A 24,111-nucleotide genomic window follows, 5' to 3' on the forward strand; every position below is an offset into this window, starting at 1 on the left:
TCCTCAGATCTCAGCCTCTTGAGTAGTTAGGATTACAGATGTGAGCCACAGTGCTCAGCCATATTTTTTTTTGTCGGTTGTGGGCTTGAACTCTGAGCCTGGGCACTGTCCTTCAACTCTTCAGCTCAAGGCAAGCGCTCTACCACTTGAGACACAGCACACTTCCAGCTTTTTCTGCTTATGTAGTGCTGAGGAATCGAACCAAGGCCTCAGGCATGCAAGGCAAACACTCTACCACTGAGACACTTCCCAGCCCAGCCATGTTTTCTTTTAAGATGTTATGGGAGGGCTGGGAAGTTGGCTCAGTGGTAGAGCACTTGCCTTGTATGCCTGAGGCCCTGGGTTCAATTCCTCAGCACCACATAAGCAAAAAGAAAAAAGCCGGAAGTGGCGCTGTGGCTCAAGTGGTAGAGTGCTAGCCTTGAGCTGAAGAGCTGAGGGACAGCGCTCAGGCCCAGAGTTCAGGCCCCACGACCGGACCAAAAAAAAAAAAAAAAAAAAAAGATGTTATGGGAGGGGGGAGGGAAAATGGAGACAATGAGGGAGGAGGTAACAATGTTTGACAAGAAATGTAGCCATTACCTTACTTATGTAACTGTAACTCCTCTGTTCATAACCATTATAATAAAAGAAAAGAAAAAAGAAAAAAAGATGTTATGAGAATATAATAGTGATTGTCTTCAGTGAGAAGACATAGTTGATCTTTTTCTTCAAGACAAACGTCCTTATGGAATTAAGAATATTCGTTAGCCACCTATGGCTCACACCTATAATCTTAGTTTCTCAGGAGGTGGAGACCTGAAGATCAAGGTTTAAAGCCAACCTAGACAAGAAAGTCCATGAGAATCTTATCTCCAATTAAGCACCAAAAAGAAGTGGTAAGTGCTAGTCTTGAGCACAAAAGTTCAGGGACAGTACCTAGGCCCTGAGTTCAAACTCTAGAACTTAAACACACAAACACACACACACACACACACACACACACACACACACACACACACAGCATGTTAGCTGTCAGAAGATAGGAAAATAATTTAGAGAAGTCAATTAATGGGTGAGAAAGGCCAAGATAAAGTCTAAGCAAACAAAATACAAACATGAGGTGAAGTGTGGGAGATGTAGAGATCAGCCACGAGATGGGTAGGAATAGAGGAAAGAGGCATGAAGAGTCTAAGGTCAAATGTGCAAAAGGTCAAGTGGATTGACAACTGTTCCACAATAGTCGTGTGGTATATAAGGATGTCTTTTCTTAGTCCATAATGGGCTCCATTCACAGCAGTGGTCCTAGAAGATTATAATGGAGCTAAGAAATTCCTAATACCTTAGTGATATCATAGCTAAATGATGTTCTGTATCACACTGCTCATGGTATGCTGGTGTAAACAAACCCAAAAACATATACTATAATGTACAATATGTAATATTTGATAATAATGATAAGCAACTATGTTACTGGCTTACAGATTTCTTATGTTATAGTTTTCTTGTTACTTTACAATATACTTCTGTTTTTCAAGATTTACGCAAGAGTCAAGCATTGGTGGCTCATGCCTGTAATCCTAGCTATTAAGGAGGTTGAGATCTGAGATTTAAAGCCAGCCCAGGCAGGAAAGTCTGGAAAGACTCTTATTTCCAATTAACCAGCAAAAAGTCAGAAGTGAAGCTGTAGCTCAAGTGATAGAGCACTAGTGTTGAGCAAAAGAGCTTAGGGACAGTACTCAGGTCCTGAGTTCAAGCCCCCGTGCCAGCAAACACACACAAAAAAAGTAAAAATACATGCAATTATGTACAATATGTAATGTTTGATAATGATGATAAACAAATATATTACTAGATTATAAATTCACAATGTTATACTTTTCTTATTAGTTTAAATTTTCTAGTTTTTAAAGTTCACTGTGAACAGTATGCTCTGTTTTGCTGACAGAAACTTCACAATCTATTGTTTACACCATTATTTTTTGGGTATATGTGCTAGTACTAACGCTCAAACCCAGGGCCTGGATATTGACCCTTAACTTTTTCCACTCAAAGGTGGTATTCTACCACTTGAGCCACAGCACTACTTCCAGTAAACCTGACTTACCCCCAGCTTTTTGGTACATCCATTTAACTTATGCTTAATTTAATGTCACGTGGGGTTTTGTCTCTTGTGGCACACATAGTGTGTATATTCCCTATAGCCCAGATGGGTAGTGTATTATACCATCATCTAGCACTCTGCAGTGTTCACATAGCGAAATCACCTAACAGTGCACTTCTCCAAATGTGTATTATTTTTAAGAAGCACATGATGGGGGGCTGGGAAGGTGGCTCAGTGGTAGAACGCATGCCTTGCATGCCAGAGGCCCTGGGTTTGATTCCTCAGCACCACATAAGCTAAAAGAAAAAAGCCAGAAGTGGCGCTGTGGCTCAAGTAGTAGAGCGCTAGCCTTGAGCTGAAGAGCTGAGGGACAGCAGCCAGGCCCAGAGTTCAGGCCCCATGACCGGACCCAAAAAAACAAACAAACAAGAAGCATATGATGGCTAAGCATCAGTGGCTCATGCCTGTAATCCTAGCTATGATCAGAAGGCTATGATCTGAGGATCATGGTTTGAAGCCAACCCAGGCAGAAAAGTCCCCATGAGACTCTTATCTCCAATTAACCCCTCAAAAACTGGAAGTGGTCCTGTGACTCAGTGATAGGGCACTAGCCTTGAGCAAAACAGCACAGAGGCAGAGCCTAAGTGCGAGTTCAAGTCTCATAATTGATCCCCCCCATTAAAAAAAAAAAGCATATGATGATATATACTGCAGAAATCATTACACAGTCCCCTTTTGGCCACCAAGCCACTCCAGGCCAGTCTTCTGTTCCAAGCCTCATTGCATCCAGTCTTCCCCTGGCCCTTAGTCCTACCCCTTCTCCCACCTTGGAAGGCCTCCCTCAGACTCTACCAAGACCCACACCCAGTTTCCTCTCTTCCCTTCCATCTTTCCCTTCTGCCCCAACCACGTACTTTCTCTTCTGTGCAGCTCAATATTAGATAAAATTAGGAATTGTTTTGAAATTTGGGCCTAGCCTTTTCAGTGACAATAAAAATCCTTGTGGGTAACTTTTATTTATTTACTTATTTGTCTGTATCACTTCTGCCCCTCTGCTTGAGGAAAAAAAGCACAGGCTAAATGAATTAAGACACCCTATTTTGGAGCTGTTCGTGTTTCCATTCTGCTTCTACCCAATTGCCATTTAAAACAGACTAGGTGTTAGCTGGAGAAGCAGCTGCTTCTTATTTGGGAATTGGTTTATATATACACTGCAAAGATGAAAATACACCCAAGCTTGGGCTTTCTCTACAGCTGGTGATGAAGAAATGCACAAAGCTAGAGCCCCAAAAAGACCAGTATAGTCAATGTGCTTAGAAAATGTCAGCAGCTGCCAGGGCAGATTCATACTTCAGATGGCTAGAGTTTTATTCTATTATAAGAGTTTTTCCTCTGCAAAAGAAAAGTTTGTATACATTAAATCTTAAGTGAGAGCTCTAGAGGATCAGGCACATAACATAAAACAAACAAATAAAACTAATTACTAAGTACAATGTTCTAAGGAAATTCAAAGGTTTTCAGCAAAAGACACTCATTTAAAATAAAGCTTTAGCTGGGCACTGGTGGATCACAGCTATAATCTTAGCTACTCGGGAGGCTGAAATCTGAGGATTGAGGTTCAAAGCCAGCCAAGGGAAGAAAGTTTGTGAGACTCTTATCATCAATTAAATAACACAAAGCCAAAAGGGGAGATATGGCTCAAGTGGTAGAGGGCCAGCCTTGGGTGAAAAATCTAAGGGATAGTGCCCAGGCCCTGCATTCAAGCCAAACATAAACAAATTAATAAAAATAAAATCAAGCTTTGTCCTGTTGATCAATAGGGGGTTACAGAGTGGGGAAAGAGAAATGGGTTCTATTGGCCTGGTAGGTAATAGCAGGAAGGTGACAAAGAGCATGACTGATGGTGGATATGATTGAAGTATATAGTTTGCATGTATGAAAATAGCACCATAAAGCATCTTGAAATTGGGAAAGGCAAAGAAGGGGGAAATGATGGAGGAGTGAGATTGACTAGAATACATTGCATACAGGTGTGGAAATGTCACAATGAAACCCCTCCTTGTATAACTAACCTATCGTAATCAAAGTAAAATAATGATTTGTCTTGAAAAACAAGCTATACCAAAGGTGTGATATATTTCTGTATCCTTGATTACCTAATTTGGGACTAGATACCCTACAATGGCCCTTGGGCCACATACTTATTCACTGCTTCATATATGTATCTATTAAATGACTAATATATACTGACATATTCTAGGCACTGTACTTGCTAGGTCTGAGGAGTAAAAAGCTACAGTTGCCCTCCACTCAAGGATATCAAATTATGGGAGAAATAGACTGTTCTTAAATATGCCAAGTGATCTAATTAGAGTAGCATCTATTTTGGACTGTAAGATAAGACATCTAGGATGTCCAAACACATCCTAAAAATCCTATAATCATCAAGGGATAGAAACAAAATAGATCTCCACAATCTAGGAAAGCAGGACACATACCAAGAACTGCCAAAGTTAGCAAATGCGAAAACAGACCAGCAGTTCATATGGTCAGACCAGATACTGAGAAAGTAAGAAGTCTCACGTTACCACAGGCTAGTGATCTGGATTTGGCAGACATTTCCAACAAGCTCATTTGTGATCACATAACAAGAATAAGCTAAATCTTGAGAAGATGAATTCACATCTGTTGTGAGGCCACCAAGTGCCAAGTATTTGGTTAGTTACTTCATATAAATTTTCTCATTTAAACTCCCCTCCATAAACTGTGAGAGTTCTTAACAGATGAGAAATTAACACTCAGATTAAAATTCCTAGGTGTCAGTGGTTCACACCTTGCTATTCAGAAGGCTGGAATCTGAGGATTGAGGTTTGAAGTCAACCTGAGCAGAAAAGTCCATGAGACCTTATTTCCAATTAACCACCAAAAAGCTGGGAGTGAAGCACCCAAGTGGTAGAGTGCTAGCCTTGAGTGAAAAAGCTGAGGGACAGTGCCAAGGCTTTAAGTTTAAGCCCCATTACCAGCACGGAGACAGACAAACAACAATGCCCCCAACCACCGTGATCATCCTGGTTTGAGATAGCTTTAAAATGTATGCATTGAGTCAAATCTCTTGGTTTCTTTCCTAGAAAGACACACTAGAAGTGATTTCAGCCACCAGGAAAAAGTGAAGAAATTAAAGTCAAGTCAGCTAAAAGAAAGGGGTACATACTAAGTGTGGATAACTAATTTATTCATAAAACTTCCATTAAGGGGTCAAATTAGATTCTACCTGAAAGCTTTTTTGTTGTTGTTATTGTTGTTTATTTGCAAAACTCTAAGATGGTGATGGATTATACAATCAGGTGTCTTGGCACTATCAACTTGGGCTCCAAATTACTCCAGGCCCAATTAAAAGCTTCAGGTAGCTAGGGACATATCAGATGCTGAATGAGCAAAAAGTTAATTAAATTTACTCAGGAAAAGTGATGAGCAAAGAATGGAAGATCAGAGACTACAAAATGAAGCCAAGTTGTCTGCGTCAGCTAAACTATTTATATTATCCAAAGAACTTCCAGGACTGATGTGTTGTACCTGCAATAGGGGAAAACATATTTCCCCAGTAGTAGGGACATGAGTGGGTACACTGTTGCATCTGACATCAGCTCTTAATCCCAGGTGAGGTAATAACAACCACCAAATACTTTGCTGGAACAGAATTTAAACATTCAGCAAATAGTACTGCCTGGAACCAAGTGGCTTTGTCTGAGAGTTCATAAGAAAATTAGTCAGAAGGCTGACATTGAATATGATTTAGCAGAAGTAAAAGAACAGGGAAGACCGGAAGTATAGGAAAGAACAAACAAGATATATGGAAAAGGGACACTTTTTTTTTTTTAATGTTTGCCAGTTTTCCGAAAAGGAAAAAATTCTGGAGGTGAATGTTGATGAGCTTGTGTAACAATACCAATTGACCTAATGCCACTGCTCTGTTAAAATGGCAGTGTTAATTAAAATAAATTTTAAAACAAGGTGCTGGTGGCTTATTCCTGTATCCTAGCTACTAAAGATGCTAAGATCTGAGGATCATGGTTCTGAGGTAGCCTAGGAGGGAAGTCTGGAAGACTCTTATCTCTCACTATATTAAACAGCAACAAGCTGGAAGTGGAGCTGTGGCCCAGGTGGTATAGTGCCAAGCCTTGAGTGAAAAAGCTAAGACCCAGGTCATGAGTTCAAGCCCCAGTACCCAGTTCATGTATAAATAAATTTATTTTAAAGTTTCAGCTATAGAATATACAAACTTTTTCTTTGTTAGTACTGGGGCTTGACTTCTGGCTTAGCTTTTCCACTTACAACTAGAGCTGTATTGTTTAAGGCATTCCTCTAATTTCAGCTTTTTGCTAGTTAATGAAGTCTCTCATATTTGTCTGCTGGGGCTGGCTTTGAATGGAGATCCTCAGCTCTCATCCTCCTGAGTAGCTAGGATTATAGGTGTGAGCCACTTGTGCCTGGAACCCTTTCTTTAATAAGGATAGTTTAACATCGGCAAGGCAACCTGATTGTTATTTAAAATGGTTGGTGCTGGGCTGGGAAGGTGGCACAGTGGTAGAGCACACGCCTTGCATGCGAGAGGCCCTGGGTACGATTCCTCAGTACCACATAAGCAAAAAGAAAAAAGCCGGAATTGGCGCTGTGGCTCAAGTGATAGAGCGCTAGCCTTGAGCTGAAGAGCTGAGGGACAGCGTCCAGGCCCAGAGTTCAGGCCCCACGACCGGACCCAAAATAAAATGGTTGGTGAAAAACCATCTAGAGATTATTTACATAAACTTCTGAATAGCATGATATAGATAAATAGACATGTGTAAAAGTGTTATCTTGTTAAAGTCTTAATCTAGACAGGTTTGTGGAAATTAGGGCAAGTATAGAATTGTGGAAAACATAGGATTTTCCAGTCCCAACCCCCCCCCCCACTTCAATGATTGGGATTCCATACCAGGATGGTTCTCATCCTTGATTGGAATTAACACTCTGCCTGTCAAAGGTGGCTTTCCCTCCCAGTTCCCACACTACCCACCAAGCACCAGGTTCCTGCTTTGACCATGAAATGACAAACTTTCCCTTAAGCGGATCAAAGGTGCCAAGACTCAAAACAAATACACAAAAGTCAACTACTAATTGGTCTACTTAATGGGAGCTCCTTGGATCATCTATTATGCACCTGTAGTCCAACACTGCAGAGCTTCTTACCCCGTAGGACCCCTCTCTGGCCTTCCTTAAATAAGGGAAGATCGCGCGACCTGACACGTGAAGGACCTTACTCTCACTGCCATAGGTGGCCCTTTCCACCAGGGAGAGCCTCGCCTAGGCAGTCCGGCCGGCACGCACGCCCACATCTCGCGAGAGCTGGGCCGCAGGGGGCGTGCCCACATCCTGAGCGGTAGGGGGCGGGGCGCGGGGGGGGGGCCACAGCACTTCCGCAAACATGGCGGCGGCTGCGAGGCAGACCTCTTGGCTCGTGGCCTGGGGCCACAGGCTGCGGCGCGGGCTCGCGGCGGGTCGACGCGGCGTGCCGACCCGGGGCACTTTGGCAGCGGCTGTGGCTGGAATGGCCCTGGCAGGGGCCGGAGCAGCCTGGCATCACGGCCGCGTGAGCGTGGCGGCGCGCGAGGGCAGCCTCCCGGCGTTAGCACAGGTAGGGGGCTCGGCCCTCCCCGCCGGCCCACCCAGGCCCCGCCCTCCTTCGACGCCCCTGGCGGGAGGGGTCCCGCCCTCCCTCCCCTCGGCCCGGCGCTGGCCCGCTGGGGGCGGGGCTTTCCCCCTGCGGACCTCGGGCTCCTCCCTCCCCTTCCGGCGGCCCACCCCGGGCATCTGAGGCTGGTGACAGGCAGGTCAGGCCTGGGCTGGAGGTCAGGCGGGGGGCGGGGGAAATGCACCCCTGTAAGTTGAGTTGTGCTGTGCCTTTTTTTTTTTTTTTTTTTTTTTTTTTTTTTTTTTAGCATCTCTGGCTGCTGCAAGCGCTGCTTCCCACCTGGTTAGAGAAATGGGTTTGTACCCGGAGCCCCCCGGGCTCAAGCCTGTCATCCTAGCTACTCAGGGCACTGAGATCTGAAGAGTGGGGTTCAGAGCCAGCCGGGCTAGGATAGTCGTGAGACTCTTTTTTTTTTTTTTTTTGGGGGTCCGGTCGTGGGGCCTGAACTCTGGGCCTGGGCGCTGTCCCTCAGCTCTTCAGCTCAAGGCTAGCGCTCTACCACTTGAGCCACAGTGCCACTTCCGGCTTTTTTCTTTTTGCTTATGTGGTGCTGAGGAATCGAACCCAGGGCCTCATGCATGCAAGGCAAGGGCTCTACCACTGAGCCACCTTCCAGCCCCAGTCGTGAGACTCTTTAACTCTTAAATTAACCACCAAAAAAAAAAAAAAAAAGCCGGAGGTGGAAGTGTGACTCTAGTGTTGGATCGCTAGTCTTGAGGGGTCGGGAGGAAGCTCAACGGCAATGCCCTGTCCCCCGAGTTCAAGCGCCAAGACTGACTCCCTCACCCCCCAAAAAAGGTGGGTTTATGATCTGCAGGTATGTTCGTCTTATACCCCACAACACATACACACACACGCACACACACACATCTGTTAACCTTTAAAAGTTGACACCCACTTTGGATAGTTTGGTCGAGTTGGCCTACTACCAGATATTTTGTTGTTGTTGTTAGTAATGAAAATCAATCTGTAAAAATTAAGAGGTTGGCTGTGAGAGAACAAAGGAAGGAGTGACATTATCCAAGAAGAAATGTACTCATTAGCTGACTTCTGTAACTATAAGCACTCAGTATATCACCTGCATAATAACAATATTTTTTTAAAAACTTAAGCAGTTCACCAGGCATTACTGACTCATACCCCTGTAATCTTAGCTACTCAAACTCACTGAGATGTGAAGAACATGGTTCAAAGCTAGCCCACCAGCCCAAACAGAAAAAGTCTGTGAGACTTTTATCTCCCATTAAGCAGCAAAAAGCCCAAAGTAGAGCTGTGGCTCAAGTGTAGAGCACCAGTTTTAAGCAAAAACAAAAAACTCAAGTGAGACAAGGCCCTGAATTCAAGCCCCAGTACTAGCACCAAAATAAGCAGTTGATAACTTCCAGATATCATCCACTCTAAGGAATATTACATGATTATAAAGCCTAATGTTTAATGGACCCAATGTATTAAGCAAAAAAAAAATCATCTGTGAAATGTAAACATGCAGTTCCTTAATTGGTAGGGAATTTACACGTATCGACTTTTAACAATTTGAAAGACTACTTACAAAATACTGTGTAGATATTTTAGTGTTAATATGTGTTTTCTGGAACATAAAAGCATTTTATTTTGCTTTATTTGTTAGGTTTTTATTTGTAATAAAAACTCAAGGGAAGCCAGGCACTGGTGGCTCATGCTTGTAATCCTAGCTACTCAATAGGCTAAGATCTTAGGTTCGAGATTCAAAACCAACTTGGCAGAAAAGTCCATATGATTCATACCACAGCTCCATTTCTGTTTTTTTGGTAATTTGAGATAACAGCCTCACAGACTTTCCTGCCTAGGCAGGCTTAGAGCAGTGATCCTTAGATCTCAGCTCCCTGAGATTACAGACATGAGCTACTAGTGCCTGGCTAGATTCTAGAGTTTTATAGCATTTTTGTTAGTTAAGTTGGTTTCTCTGCTTTTAATCTCACAGGGTCAACCCCTTGCTAGTTAGGGCCCTAGTTAATCTTCCCACAGTTCTACTCTACTACACAATGTACCTTTCTTTGGGAATCATTTATACCTCACTCGGCCTTGAGTATAGTCTACTTTTTTTTCCCTGCTACTAGTGATAGAACCCACCTGTGGGTGGTTGCTCACCCACTTAGTATCCCCAGTCCCTGTAGTCATATTCAGAACTGTCACTACTCAGATACCTCTCAACCAAGGTGATTTTATTCATTGTTCCCAGAACATGTGTCTAATCCCCATTTTTCTAATTGTAGACTCTTACTTCACTTCACCACCTCATTGGATTGTTTTGCTTTGTTTTGTTCTACCCTCTTCCACTTCTAGCCTAGTTCTTTTGTTTGTTTGGTGCTAGTACCGTAGCTGTAGCTTGAACTCCAAGGCCTTGTACTCTCCCTTGGCTGTTTTCTGTTTTTGTTTTTTGTGGTTGTGGGGCTTGAACTGAGGACATGGGTACTGTTCATGAGCTTTTTTGCTCAAGGTTAGCACTTTCCCACCTGGAGTCACAGCCCCATTTTCCACTTTTGGGTGGTTAATTGGATATGAGAGTCTCATGAACTTCCCTGTCTAGGCTGGCTTTGAACTGTGATCCTCAGATCCCAGCCTCCTGACTAGGATTATAGGTATGAACTACCAGTGCCTGGCTCACTTGGCTTTAAAAAAATAATAATTTTATTATCTTTAAGTAATTGTCAAAGGAGTTGTCACTCACCAATAGTTTATGAATACAGTGAATCTTGATTATTATCACCCCTTTCAACATCCTTACCTACCCCATCCAACCCACCCCCTCCCTGACTTATCTTAATTTTAGGTTATGTATTGACTGTTTTGCCATTTAACGAATTCTTTTGGCTTTTTGACTCATAACTGCCTCTACCACTTGAGTCACACCTTCACTTCCAGCTTTTTGCTGGTTAATTGGAGTTAAGAGCCTCTTGAATTTGTCTGCTTGGGCTGGCTTTTAACCTCAATCTTCAGATTTCAGCTTCCTGAGTAGCTAGGATTATAGCTATGAGCCACCAGCATCCTATTTTCTAGCCTGTTTTCATTTTTTAATTCCTGATTCTCCTTAAAAAAAAAATCTCTGTCCCAGTGGAGTAGTTTGGATTCTTTCTTTAACCCTCATTTCCCTCTCATCTGCAACTTTGTAACTTTAAGCCTTGTTAAAATAATTATTTTATTATCAATTGTTTTATAATGCCTGTTCATACAACATTTTCTTGATCTGCTTTTTGGACCAATTTAAGACACTGGGTTTTCCTTTACTACCATAATGTACAGATCCTGTCAGCAACAGTAGCTAAATACTAGGTTGTTTAGTGTAGCTATACCTTGGAAACTCTTCCTCCAGCTAAGTGAATGATGGATTTCTCTAAAAGGTGTGTATTTAGTTGGGGGAGGGAAGAGGGGTAGTTACTGTTAATCTTCCACCATCTACTTTGGGAAGCATATGTGCATAGTTGAGAATTCTTAAAATAGATAAAAAATGATTAGTGATAATTCTTTATCTTTTGATACAGTTTTGTTTTGTTCATTAGTATGGTTATAATTATTTTACTTAGTATCAAGAATCTATAATAATACTGATAATGGCCTTCACATTCAGTCATCAGACTACAAATGATTTTTTATAAAGGGTGAATTTATATTAATTATATATTTATATATGATATATATGAATAATATGTTGTATTTATATATTTTATATTAATATTATTATGCTTTTATCCTCTCTGTGATCACAGCTTGCAGTTGTGAAAGTCATTCAGGAATTAAGCATAGAATTCCAGGCAGGGACGTCAGATTAGTTGGGTCTCCTTTCTTTTTTTTCTTCTTTCTACCATTATTGAAATCCTACTGTTTGCCAGGCTGTATACACAAAGTGGGGAGATGGGGGAGTGTAAGAAGACAGCTTATATGACTACAGAATTACAGTTTACTTGGAGAAGGTAGTTTGAATACAGTGTAAATACATGGTTTGGGGAAGTGGCAGTGTGGCTCAAAGTGGTAGAGCACAAGCCTTTAGTTAAAGAGCTCAGGGACAGCACCCAGGCCATGAGTTCAAACCCCACGACCAACACATACACACACTCATGTTGAGTGCTGTGGAAGTGTTATGCAAGATCACCTAATACAGTGTTGGTTTCCTGGAGGAATGATTCAACAGTATTGTGATTGGGAATATATTGGGCAGAAAGCTAAAACAGTGTTGCAGTAAAGGGAATAGCTTGGAAGAAAATGACTTAAAATGAGTGTAAGTGGTGTCTGGAAATCAGATCATTGCATGACTTGGAGCCACTTTGGTTGATGTTTTCTCATGATTTATGTATACATCTTTATCTGGAACAGTATGAGTTTGTTCTGTATGCTTTGTTTTCTTTTTTTAGTAATACTGGTGTTTGAGCATGCATTCTTACTAGCATGCACTTTTTAAAAATTTAAGTAGTATACAAAGGCATTGCTAATCAACAAAGCAGTTTATGAAAAATGCATCAATTTTGTAGAATATGCATTGAATTTTATGACTGCATTCTCCCCCTCTTCCTGTCTTTGACTCAAATGTTTTAAAAGTACATTCTAGATGAGTATATATACCTCTAACCTTTTTTGCTGTAGATTCTTTTTCAGGTAGGGTCTCCCTTTTTTCCTGGGGCTGTCCTCATCCCAGCTGGGATGATATACCCAGCTGCTAATTGGTTGAAATGGAGTCTTTTTGCCTCAGCTAGCCTTGAACTATGATCCTCCCAATGCTGCCTCCCAAGTACCTGGAATTCCAGATAGGAGCCACTGTACCTGGGCTTTATGGGTTTTTTTCATTACAGTATATCAGAAAGCACATGATGTAGAGTTCTATAATAATATTTATTTTTACCATATCGTAAGAAGATATGTCCCAGGTTTCTTCATTGCAAAGTTTAAAAAGTACATTATACTCAGTAATTAATAAATGTTTTATGGGAAGAAACTTTTAGGCATCATAGGACTTTATTTTCTCCACTTTTTAAAAATTTACTTATATTTGCTTGGACTCAGGAGTTTTGAGTTTTTAGCCAAAGGATTTCACTCCATTACCACCACAATTTATGTTAATACCTGGTCTCTCAGTCTTCTGAAAGCTATGCATTGGACATGCTGTGCCTTACTTCCCTTGTTCCTGGCAAAAAGAAAAATGAAGAGGAGGTACAGCTAATTCTTGACTACCTCAGCTAAGAGAAGAAAGCTTTTGCCTTAGATAACACAGAATGACAGTTAATTTGTCTAAGATAAGGTAAAAATAAACATCATCTCTACCTGTGTTAAATTCGATCATTTCCCGTGTGCATTGTTCAAATGTTTATTTATGCTGACTGTAGTACTAGAAATATATAAGTGGTCTGGAAAAACACTACGAGTTCGGTATTTTATTTGGTGGTTTATCTTGTAGTATCATGGTTTGGATCCACAGCCTAGAACTTAGTAGGCAAATACTCATCAAGTTGAGCCATATCTCCCAGCTCATGTTTCTATTTTGTTCTTGAGACAAGTCTTGGTCCCTTTGCCCAGGGTGCACTGAAATCAAGGTCCTCATGCTTCTAACCACTCAGGTAGCTGTATGTGATGCTGCAGGGTTTTATTTCTTTATTTCATTTTCTTTTTTACCTGAGACTGAGACTTGAACTTGAACTCAGTATCTGATGCTTGCTTTCACTCATGGGCTGGCACTCTTATCACCTGAATCATGCCTTCAACCGCAAGTAACAAGTTTTAAATGGAGAAGAAAGTAGGAAAATGAGAGTAATAAGTATAGACCATAGAGAAGATTAAAATAAGCTGGGCACTGGTGTCTCACACCTGTTATCCTAGCTACTCAGTAGGCTGAGATCTAAGGATCTCTATTCCAAGCCAGCACAAACAGAAAGGTCTGTGAGACTCTTTTCTCCAGTAAACTACTCAGAAAAAGGCAGACGTGGTGCTGTGGCTCAAGTGGTAGAGCCCTAGCCTTGAGCAAAAAGAGCCTCTGGGACAGCACCCAGGCCCTGAGTTCAAGCCCCAGGATCAGCAAAAGAAAAAAAAGAAAAAGGAATACAGTATTAAAATATATAGGGCTGGGAGTGTGGCTAAGTGGTAGAGTGTTTGCTTAGCATGCATAAAGCCCCGGGTTCAATTCCTCAGTACATAAACAGAAAAGGCCAGAAGTGGTGCTGTGGCTCAAGTGATAGAGTGCTAGCCTTGAGCAAAAGAAGCTCGGAGACAGTGCCCAGGCCCTGAGTTCAAGCACCAGGACTGGCAAAAAAAAAAAAAAATACTGCTGAATATAGAACACTCTTTCCACTATATATCAATGATTATTTAAAAATTAATAAATAGAGCCCTAAACAGTTTATAGTTTTAAATGGTATTGCTTTCTTTTATTTCAAATTGCCTATATTTATGGTGATTGTTTTTGTGAAAAGGGGGGAAAAGGACATTAAGGCATTAACTGTGAGTAAAGTTGGAACTTATTGGAATATATTGCTAGCATATTTGTGTGCAGTGCATTAGGTTTCATAATAGTCACTTAAAATTGGTATTTGAAGGATAATAAACTTTATAGCAAACTGCAGGAGTTTAGTGACTATGAAATATTATATGCCCAATGAAGAGTTAAAACTTTCTTTCAACAGTAAAGCAAGAATGCAAAGAAGTTTGGGTTTGGGTTTTTATTTTTTTCTGTTTTTACTTTTGCCTCGGGTAAAAATGTCTGTGGAAATAGGTAAGTGATGACAAAGCTTTGATGTTAATAAGCCCAAATGGAAGTAAAAAATCAAAGTGTGTAAATAGCAAGATTATGAAAAGAAAGATGACTAAGTTATACTTTGTAATTACAGGTAATTTGTGCTTTTGGCATAGCTATTTGTCCCTTATGAATGAAAGGCTGTCTTACTTTCCTGCTTTGTGTAATAGTACAGTACTTAACATAGCCTACTGTAAATCTCTGGAGGCACTTTTCTGGGGGCCAGGAGGGAAAAAGCAAATTGTAATATAAAAGCAGAAGAGTATTTTAATCTTTCTTTTTCCAGTTACATTTGTTTAACTGAACCCAAACAAAAAGTCAGTGCTTTTTGCTCTTATTTTATAAACCATATGTTTTAGGAAACAGTGGCTGTAGTAAGTGCTTCTGTTGCTGGGAATTTGGTTTGTTTGTTTGTTTGTTTGTTTGTTTGCATAAACATATCCTAAACCATTAATGGTAGCAGTATATGAATATAAAAGATATTCATAATGTAAATATTTAGTGAATGAATAGAAAAATGGTTTGCTAATAACCTATTTTCTATAAAAAGGTTATTAAACGGTTCTATATTTTTCTGTAATTTCATTATAAAAATAGTATTTAATCAGATATACTTTTAGTACAGTATAGTCTATATAGTCCGTATGTCTGTTGACATCTGTGAAAGTTCTACGAATGTTTTATGTAGGACAGAAGTTGTGATTACCACTTATTAAGAATATGGCCTTAGCTGGGTGTTGGTAGATCATACCTGTAATTCTAGGCTTACACCTGTAATCCTAGCTACTCAGGAGGCTGAGATCTGAGGATCAGAGTTCAAAGCCACCCCAGACAGGAAAGTCTGTGAGACTTTTATCTACAGTTAACCATCAGAAAACCAGAAGTGGTGCTACAGTCTGAAGTGGTAGAGCAGTACCCTTGAGTAAAAATGTTCAGGGATAGCTCCCAGGCCCTGAGTTTAAGCCTGATGACCAACAAAAAGCAAGCAGGCAAGCAAGAAAGGACTTAAAAATCCTAAATTTTTCCGCCTGTGTATTATGTACTGAATATATATTAGAAACCTCGTAGCTTAGGGTCCTAGGCATCATTGTTCTCAGTCCCTTATTAGTGCTTAGCTGGTAAATCCCCTAGAAATATCAACTATTTTTTAACTTTTTAACTTTTAACTTTTTAACTCTGAAAGCCAGAAAACATTTTCACAAATTGATCTAGATTTTTCAAAGCAAAATAAGAAGGGCATACTGTATCCACTATTGGTGATTATATAGTTTTTCTCATTCTCTACCTAGTATGCATAATAAAGAACTATACTAAAAAAAAGTTATAAATGGGCTGGTTTCAATATTTTTGTGCATACAGTACAAATACCAAGAGATTAAATCACACTATTAAGTGTTTTAAAAACCTTTCTTTTCAGTTTTATTTGGTCATAATTGCTCAATGAAGAACCAGCTTAAATCAGAAGCAGATCTCTAGTAAGGTTTCTTTGCATCCCTTCAAATCCATAGTCCTGGGTATTTCTAGAATGGCTCCAAGACTGAATCCAGGTCAGGGTACCTGCTATTTAGTGGTGTAGTGCCCCTTTATGTATAGCTTCAGTGAGTGCCACAGAGATGGGGTTGTGACTGCCTTACTTAAGAGGCAAAACAGTAAACAGATGAGTATTTCCCAAAGGTTCAGCTCATTCTCAAAGGATAACTGATTCTGCATCTTACATATGTTTATATATATATGTATACATATATACATATAGAAGGCATTTCTAGTAGTTCTTACTCTCAGACACTAAGTAAGATACTGTGATGGTAAGCCAGTGAAGAATGATAATGAAGAACCATCGAGGGTTGACCTTCAGGACTGCAATAGAAAAAGGACAATCTGTAGTTTAAAGTGTTTTAGAGACACAGTTTTTCCAGAAACTCATTACTAATAGTTTTCCAGTGATTGAAGTTAGATTGATTTATTTAATACTACAACTATTTTTTAATTTTATTTTATTGTACAGATGTTGTACAGAGGGGTTAGTTACATGAGGAAGGTAATGAATACATTTCTTATCAAGCATTATTACCCCTTCCTTTTTTTTCCTCCTACTATCCCTTCTCTTCCCTCCTCCCTTACTTCTCCCCCCTCCCCCAAAGTTGTAAAGTTCATTTCCAACAGAGTATTTTGTGAGTATCATTGTTGCAATGGGTCATCCTGTGTCCTTGCTTCAGCATTTTGTTATTCCCCTTCCCTTCTCCAAATTAAATAAATGTATATGCAAGATGCAGGGTACCAAAATCAAGTACAGTGATATACCATAGGGGGAAGAAGATACAAAAGAAACAACAACAACAAAACCCACATAGTACATTAAAAACAACAACAACAAAGAAAAACTTGTGTCCATATCTTAGGGTTCATTTTGCTTAGCATCATCTTATATGTCATATGTACATAGCTTTTGAGCTATGCTCATCTGATAAGATTATCCTAGACGTATACTAATTATTGCAAATAAGGAAAACCATGAGACCTATATTACTTTGGGTTTGGCTTACTTCACTTAATATTTTTTCCAGGTCTTTCCATTTTCTAACCAATGGGGCAGTGTCATTCTTTCTGATGGAAGCCTATAATTCCATTGTATTTATATATCACATTTTCTTGATCCATTCATCTACTGAGGGTCATCTGGATTGGTTCCATATCTTAGCTATGGTGAATAATGCTGTGACAAACACAATCGTGCTAGTAGCTTTAGTATGCTCTTGTTTGTGATCATTTGGGTAAATGCCCAGAAGTGGGATTACTGGTCGTAGGGGAGCTCTGTGTGTAGTCTTTTGAGGAACTTCCATACTGCTTTCCAGAGTGGTTGAATAAGTTTACACTCCCACCAACAGTGCAATAATTTTCCCCATGGCCACATCCCCTCCAACATCTGTTGTTACTGGATTTCTTGACTATAGCCATTCTAACTGGGGTAACTATTTTGTTTTTTAATTAAGACTTCAACATCAATGTGTCCTACCATGTCTAGCAGCTTTTTTTTCTTACTGAACATTTATGTATTATGAAATTTTAGAGGGGAAATCAACAAGAAGCATTTGAAAACCATCTGCCTCGTACTTGACTTGAAAAGACTAGTTACTGTTTGACTTTGAGGTGCTAAGTATAGAGTAGAATGGTTTCTTTAAAAAAGAAATAAAAATCATTTAAAATCTTGCAAGAGAGGCTGGGAAGTGGCTCAGTGGTAGAGTGCTTGCCTTGCATGCATGAGACCCTGGGTTCAATTCCTCAGCACCACATAAGCAGAACAAGTCGGAAGTGGCTCTGTGTCTCAAGTGGTAGAGCGCTTGCTTTGAACTGAAGAGCTGAGGGACAGCACCCAGGCCCTGAGTTCAGGCTCCACGACTGGCAAAAAAAATCTTGCAAGAAAGCAGGCATGGCAAACCTGTAATCCTTCCAAAATGGGAGGCTGAGGCAGGAGTATTACATTCCAAGCTAGCTAAGCTATATTATGTTTTAGACCAGTCTAAGCTATGTGGTAAAATCCTGTCTCAAAACAAGAGAGACTCACAAGGCTGAGATCTGAGGATTGCAGTTTGAAGTCAGCCCAGGCAAGAAAGTCCATGAGACTCTTATCGCCAATTAACCACTAAAAAGCCAGAAGTGGAGTTGTGGCTCGAGGGATAAAGTACCAGCCCTGAGTAAAAAGCTAAGAGACAGCACACAGGCCCAGAGTTCAAGACTTTTATCCTCACACTATGTGACTGTAATTCCAGTGTGAGAACCCCTAAAGTCATATGGAAAATGTGTATGTACTATTTCTAAGAAAGGACACTTAATATTCTCAAACAGATTTACAATCTGTTTAAAGATTAAGGAAAATGTCAAATATGAGCTAGAAATCTAGTTCTTAGTTCACCATTGTTCTTTCATATTATAGAAATCATACTTTTAGCTCTAAAGCTCAAAATAATAATGGTTGTCCCAAATAGTGTTAGTATAGTGAAAGTGAGCTGTGCTTACTCTTTACAATGTGCCTTGTCACTGTAGCCTTGTTCTCTAGGCTCTAACTGTATTTCTCTTTAATACTTCTTTACTAAATCTGTATTTATTATACTTACAGTGATATTTGTCACCCTTATATAGAGAAGTGGGGAAGGAAGTTGACTGGCTATCTCATCAAAACAAAACCAAAAAACAAGTAAAGAAGATGAAAATTAGAATTATACAAATATATGTAGGATAGGTTAAGTCAACATTTTTGAACATTTATTTATTTAGTTAGTTAGTTATCTGTGCCAGTTCTGGGGCTTGAACTCAGGGCCTGGACACTTTGCCTGAGCTTTTGTGCTCAAGGATAGCATTCTACCACTTGAGACACAGTTCCACTTCCAGCTTTTTTGGTGCTTAATTGGAGAGATAAGAGTCTCATGAACTTTCCTGCCTGGGCTAGCTTCCAGCTGCAATCCTCAAGTCTCAGCTTCCTGAGTAGCTGGGATTACTGTAGCAAGAGCCACAGCTGAGGATTTTTTTTTTCTTTTAAATTTTTAAAGATAGCCAGTGGATGACATTAATCAAGATGCATTGTATTCAAAAATTGCTTTGTTAGAGACTGAGAATGTGGCTTAGAGGTAAAGTGCTTGCCTCGCATGCATGAAGCCCTGGATTTGATTCCTCAGCACCACATAAACAGAAAAGGCTAGAAGTGGCAGTCTATACCATATATGACACTTTGGATACATGTTAAAGAAAAATCTTCGTTTTGACTCCTGAAAGTTTAAAAATCTTATATGAGAAACAAAAACAAAGTTGGGAACTTAGCTAACTTGGGATGTGATTGACATAGTTTTACATTTCCCTGTTTAACACCCATTATAGTAAAAGACATTAAAAGGTAGAAACAGCTAAAGGTAAAAATCAACTCTTGATCTAGCAGACATGGCAGTTGAAATTTAAAGTGGAAAATTCTGTTTCACTTATTTGACTGTTGTTTTACTTTAGCTATACTTAGTACTACCTTACACAGATCTGTTTGGTTTTTCAGGAATTGTTCTGCAAATTTCTTTGGAATTTAAAATAAAAGCATGGTTATCTTGCTATAAAATATACTTAGAAGAATGAAGTAAAAGTAGAAACAAGTTTTGGAAATCCTTGCCAGGCCTTAAATTACTTACTTTACATCTTTTTTTTTTGGCTGGTTGTGGGGTGTGAACTCTGGGCCTGGACACTGTCCCTCAGCTCTTCAGCTCAAGGCTGTTACTCTACCACTTGAGCCACAGCACCTCTTCTGACTTTTTTTTGCTTATGTGGTGCTGAGGAATCGAACCCAGGGTCTCATGCATGCAAGGCAAGCACTCTACCACTAAGCCACCTTCCCAGCCCCTTACTTTACATCTTATAGGTAACAGATATACAGCTTTGCTTGAATAAAAAAATTAATTTGAGGGCTGGGAATGTGGCTTGGTGGTAGAGTGCTTGCCTAACATGCATGAACCCCTGCATTGGATTCCTCTGTACCATATAAACAGAAAAAGCTGGAAGTGGCACTGTTACTCAAGTGGTAGAGCACTAGCCTGAGCACAGAGAGCCTCAGGGACAGAGTCCAGGCCCTGAGTTCAAGCCCGAGGACTGGCATTAAAAAAAAGTAATTTTACAAAATATTATATAATTCTATGTATTTTCATATTGTGAAACTTATGTATTACTTTTATTTACTAGTGATTTATTTCATAAGCTAAAAGAATAACATGTATATTAGTACGCTTGCTAGGACAAGCATTATAATATTTTATACTCAAACAACAAAGCTGCTGGAATTAAGCTTTTATTTATTTACTTTTGGAGATACTGGGTTTGAACTCAGAGCCTGTGGTTTACTGGCAAGTATGCTATCATTTGGGCCACACCCTGTGCCTTTGCTAGTATATTGCCTGTTTTAGTAAAATAGTTGGCTCATCTTCTGATCCTTTTTTTCAGATGTACTTAAGTAGTAAAATTTTGTTTTAAAAGTACTGTATTATAGTGTCAGTGATTCCAATATGAAGCAAAACTAAAATCAACTAAAAACTAAACCAACCATAGTAGAAGGCTGAAATCCATCCGATCCTTCATTCATATTTTTATAGGAGGGAGTGAAACAGCTGGTGTAATCCAGTTTCAGAGCATTCTGTTTCTGAGAGATGCCATGGTTTCTGTGCTAGGCAAACAATCAGGCTGAGCCCTTTGTTTTATTAACCAGCACCTGTCAATAGCTTTGCCTCTTTCCCCTTATTATTAAGGCATATTTAAGGCCTACAGTAATTAGCAGTATGCAGTAATTTGTAGTTATAATAAAAGGAGAAAGGGATCATATGCATAGTTAGTGAAATTGCACATAGTATAGCATACACCTAGGTACCTAAAGATCTTTTCAGAAATTGTTAGTGAGGTTTAAAATATGCAAGCATAAAAACCAAATGTTTTCATCTTTGTCCTAAGACTGGAATCTTTTAAAATTATTTTTAATTTACAGTTTGAATTTGGAATGATTCCCATTCATAAAGATCCATTCATTCATGGCATACTTTTGGGGGTTTTTGGTCTGAGACCAGGACTTGACTTGGTACCCAACGCATTCACTCTTTGGCTGGCACTCTTAACAACTGAGCCACACCTCCAACCTCAATGCCATGCTTTAACACATACACACATTTAATCATAATAAATATAAATTAGGAACTGAAGACTCAAAGCCAAAGGTACTTTCTGTTCTTGAGAAACAATGTAGTAAGATACATTTCTGGTAGTGGGTTATGAGAGCTTTGTTTGAAATGCACTCAGGTTCTGTATGCTCATGGAGTAAACACCTAACCCAAATAGGTACTCCAGGAAGGACTTCTAAAAGAGGTAAATACCAGAACTAACTTTTAATAAGTTAGCAAATGAGAAAGGGGACAAGAAGTAATTAACTGTATTGCAAGCTTCTCCTTGTGAAATGTTTCCATTACAATCAGAAGCAAGTCTTGCTCTGTCTTTTGAAAGATTTACTGATGCTGATCAAAGGCAGCCAAGTGAACACTGAGGTTAAAGATACCCCAACAATTCAGACTAGTTTTAGGGAAGTCATGTCAGCAAGGATCAAAAATAAGGTTGGCATTTGAAACTGGTATGTTTGTTTTGAACAAACACCTATTCATGAAAAAGTGGAATTTGAGAGAAGAAGAGAGAAAGGTGGGAGGGAGAAAGAGAGCAGACAGATAGACAGACAGAACTGGAAGTTGAATTCAAGACTTTACCCTCTCACTTAGCTTTTTTTACTTATGGCTGATGTTCTACCTCTTAAGCCAAACTTCCAGGTCTGGAATTTTTAAAAGAAATACAGCTTTTGTTTTTAATAGGAAATTGTAAATCTGCTCCTCTATTAAAGATTTCATTATCTTTTCATTTACCTGAAGTTTAAAAAGATTTTGTTCTGTTTTATTTTGGATAAAAATCTCACTTATGTGGAGTCAACATTCATTGCAGGTTTTTAAAAATAATTTCAATCTTTAACCAAATTTTGCATGGGATTAGGGCATGTATCTTAAGGGAGTGTGATAGGCAAACTGCTGTCCACCTTGAGCCACAGCTTTGCACAGCCATCCTTGCTGCATTTCTGTTAAACTGAGGAAGCAAATGGAGGTGACAGCCATCTGCTGGGGCTTGGGAGATGGCATTCAGAGTGGGTCACAGAGAATGTGGGAGCATGAGGCAAAGCATGGCAAAATAATCTGTGAATGAATCACTTTGCTTATGCAGTCCCAAACTATGAGGTACATTCGGATACAGGCTGCAGCTGTTCTTAAGAAGGCAAGGGAGGAAGGACTGGAATCCTTTAATCCATCCCTTCTTTGCTTCATACTGCATCATGTAGTGCAGGAAACAATATCCTGAATATTGTTATCCTTAGTGGCTCCCTGTGTTTATGACTCAGCCCTCTGACAGCAGCACTTTCCCCAGGCTTCCTTAAAGCTCTCAGTTTCCAGAAGATCTTTTTGCATGGTATATAAGATTCCTGAAATTAGATCATAGCTTCTGTCACAAAAGTTCCTTATTACTGCTATGCAGTTATTTCTCAGCTGCCCAAAGATCATGATCCAGATACATTTATTTATACCAGACCTGTTACTAGTTTTCTATTTAACGTTAATTGTATAATCTTGAAAGTTACTAGTGATGCATATCTCCTTGTGAAATGTAAAACTCAGAATGTCATGGTTGATAAATAACCTGAAAAAAATAATTTCCAGAGTTTGAAATCTATCCTTGTGGGACACACGCGTATGCTAAATGCTACTTGTTCTTTCATATGTCTTTTCCAACAAAACCTTCTATAATGCCTCTCTACTAGGAAGCAAATTTTCTTCATTCATTTTAATCTCAGTACAATAGTTGAGGAATACCTGTTATCTTGGTAAAAAAAAAAATAGTTGGTCTTAAGATACATATTTATTAAATAAGTTTATGTTGATTAACTATAGAAAGAGAAGTATAGTATCCTGTGAAGGAAAATAAGCTAAAGTAATTCAGTCATGTCTTGAGAAAAACATGACTTAATTAATATTGCTACTTATGATACTTTAGGGTATGAGAAGATATGTTAAATGCAACTCCTTTGGACAGCTTCGTAAGGATTTATTTTTATTTTTTATTTTTATTTTTTTGTCAGTTGTGGGGCTTGAACTCCGGCATTGCCTGGGCAATGTTGCTGATCTTTTTCACTCAAAGCTGTGCTCTGCCACTTTGAGCCACAACACTTCTGGTTTTCTGGTGATTGATTGGAGATAAGAGTCTCATGAACTTGCCTGCCTGGACTGGCTTCCAACTGTGCTCCTCAGATCTCAGCCTCCTGAGTAGCTAGGATTACAGGTGTGAGCCACTGGTGCCCAGCTAAGATAATTTTTTAACAAGTAAGTAAAATTAATTTTTAGGAAGACCTTAAAGATTAAAAAAAATAAAGCTTTCATCTTTTTGTTTTTTTCTGGTTGAGGAGCTTAACTCTGAGCCTAGGTCCTGTCCCTCAGCTCTTCAGTTCAAGGCTAGCACTCTACTTGAGGCACAGTGCCACTTCCAGTTTTCTGGTGGTTAATTGAAGATTAGAGTCTCATGGACTTTCCTGCCCTAGCTGGCTTTGAACCGTGATCCTCAGATCTCAGCCTCCTAAGTAGCTATGAGTGAGCCACTGGTGCCTGGCTAGTCTTTTAATCATTGGAAACATTTAAACTTTTCATTTGGACTATAGAATATATACCATTATGAAGTATTTCCTGGAAATAATAAGGAGAAATTAATATTTTGCTGATCAATCTAGGAAGGTTTAATTACTGAGAGAGATACTGTTTCCTTATTTATCAACAGCTCCTGATAATAGCTACTCTTCTCTATTCAGAAATTCCTGGTATGTGTGGAGCTTTTTTAATATATAAAAATTAACATATATAAACATATGCCATTTCTCTTACCAAGCCTATATAAGCATATCCAAGCATATCTTCAGGTTTCATGCCTTTAATTCTAGCTACTCGGGAGGTTGAGATATGA

The 24,111-nt window shown here is 39.5% G+C and overlaps 1 protein-coding gene and 1 long non-coding RNA gene across 4 annotated transcripts in view; one reads left to right on the forward strand and one right to left on the reverse strand.

Annotated features, from left to right (window-relative positions):
• Positions 1–7,417, reverse strand: part of LOC138813572 (uncharacterized) — a 28,846-nt gene extending 21,429 nt beyond the window's left edge. Inside the window, exon 1 of the long non-coding RNA XR_011367853.1 lies at positions 7,281–7,417. This is a non-coding gene — a long non-coding RNA (uncharacterized lncRNA). The remainder of the gene's footprint in view (positions 1–7,280) is intronic.
• A 122-nt stretch (positions 7,418–7,539) lies between these two features.
• Micu2 (mitochondrial calcium uptake 2) overlaps positions 7,540–24,111 on the forward strand; it is a 95,175-nt gene continuing 78,603 nt past the window's right edge. For 2 of the 3 annotated variants that reach the window (XM_070003117.1, XM_070003119.1), the window contains exon 1: positions 7,540–7,754. In XM_070003117.1, coding sequence (XP_069859218.1) covers positions 7,545–7,754 — 210 coding nt within the window. In that variant the 5' untranslated portion in view covers positions 7,540–7,544. The remainder of the gene's footprint in view (positions 7,755–24,111) is intronic. The other variant, XM_070003118.1, reaches the window with a different exon arrangement.

The sequence above is a fragment of the Dipodomys merriami genome, unplaced genomic scaffold (genome assembly GCF_024711535.1).
Source record: "Dipodomys merriami isolate MVZ:Mamm:240054 unplaced genomic scaffold, mDipMer1.0.p SCAF_6, whole genome shotgun sequence".
Classification (NCBI taxonomy): Eukaryota; Metazoa; Chordata; class Mammalia; order Rodentia; family Heteromyidae; genus Dipodomys; species Dipodomys merriami.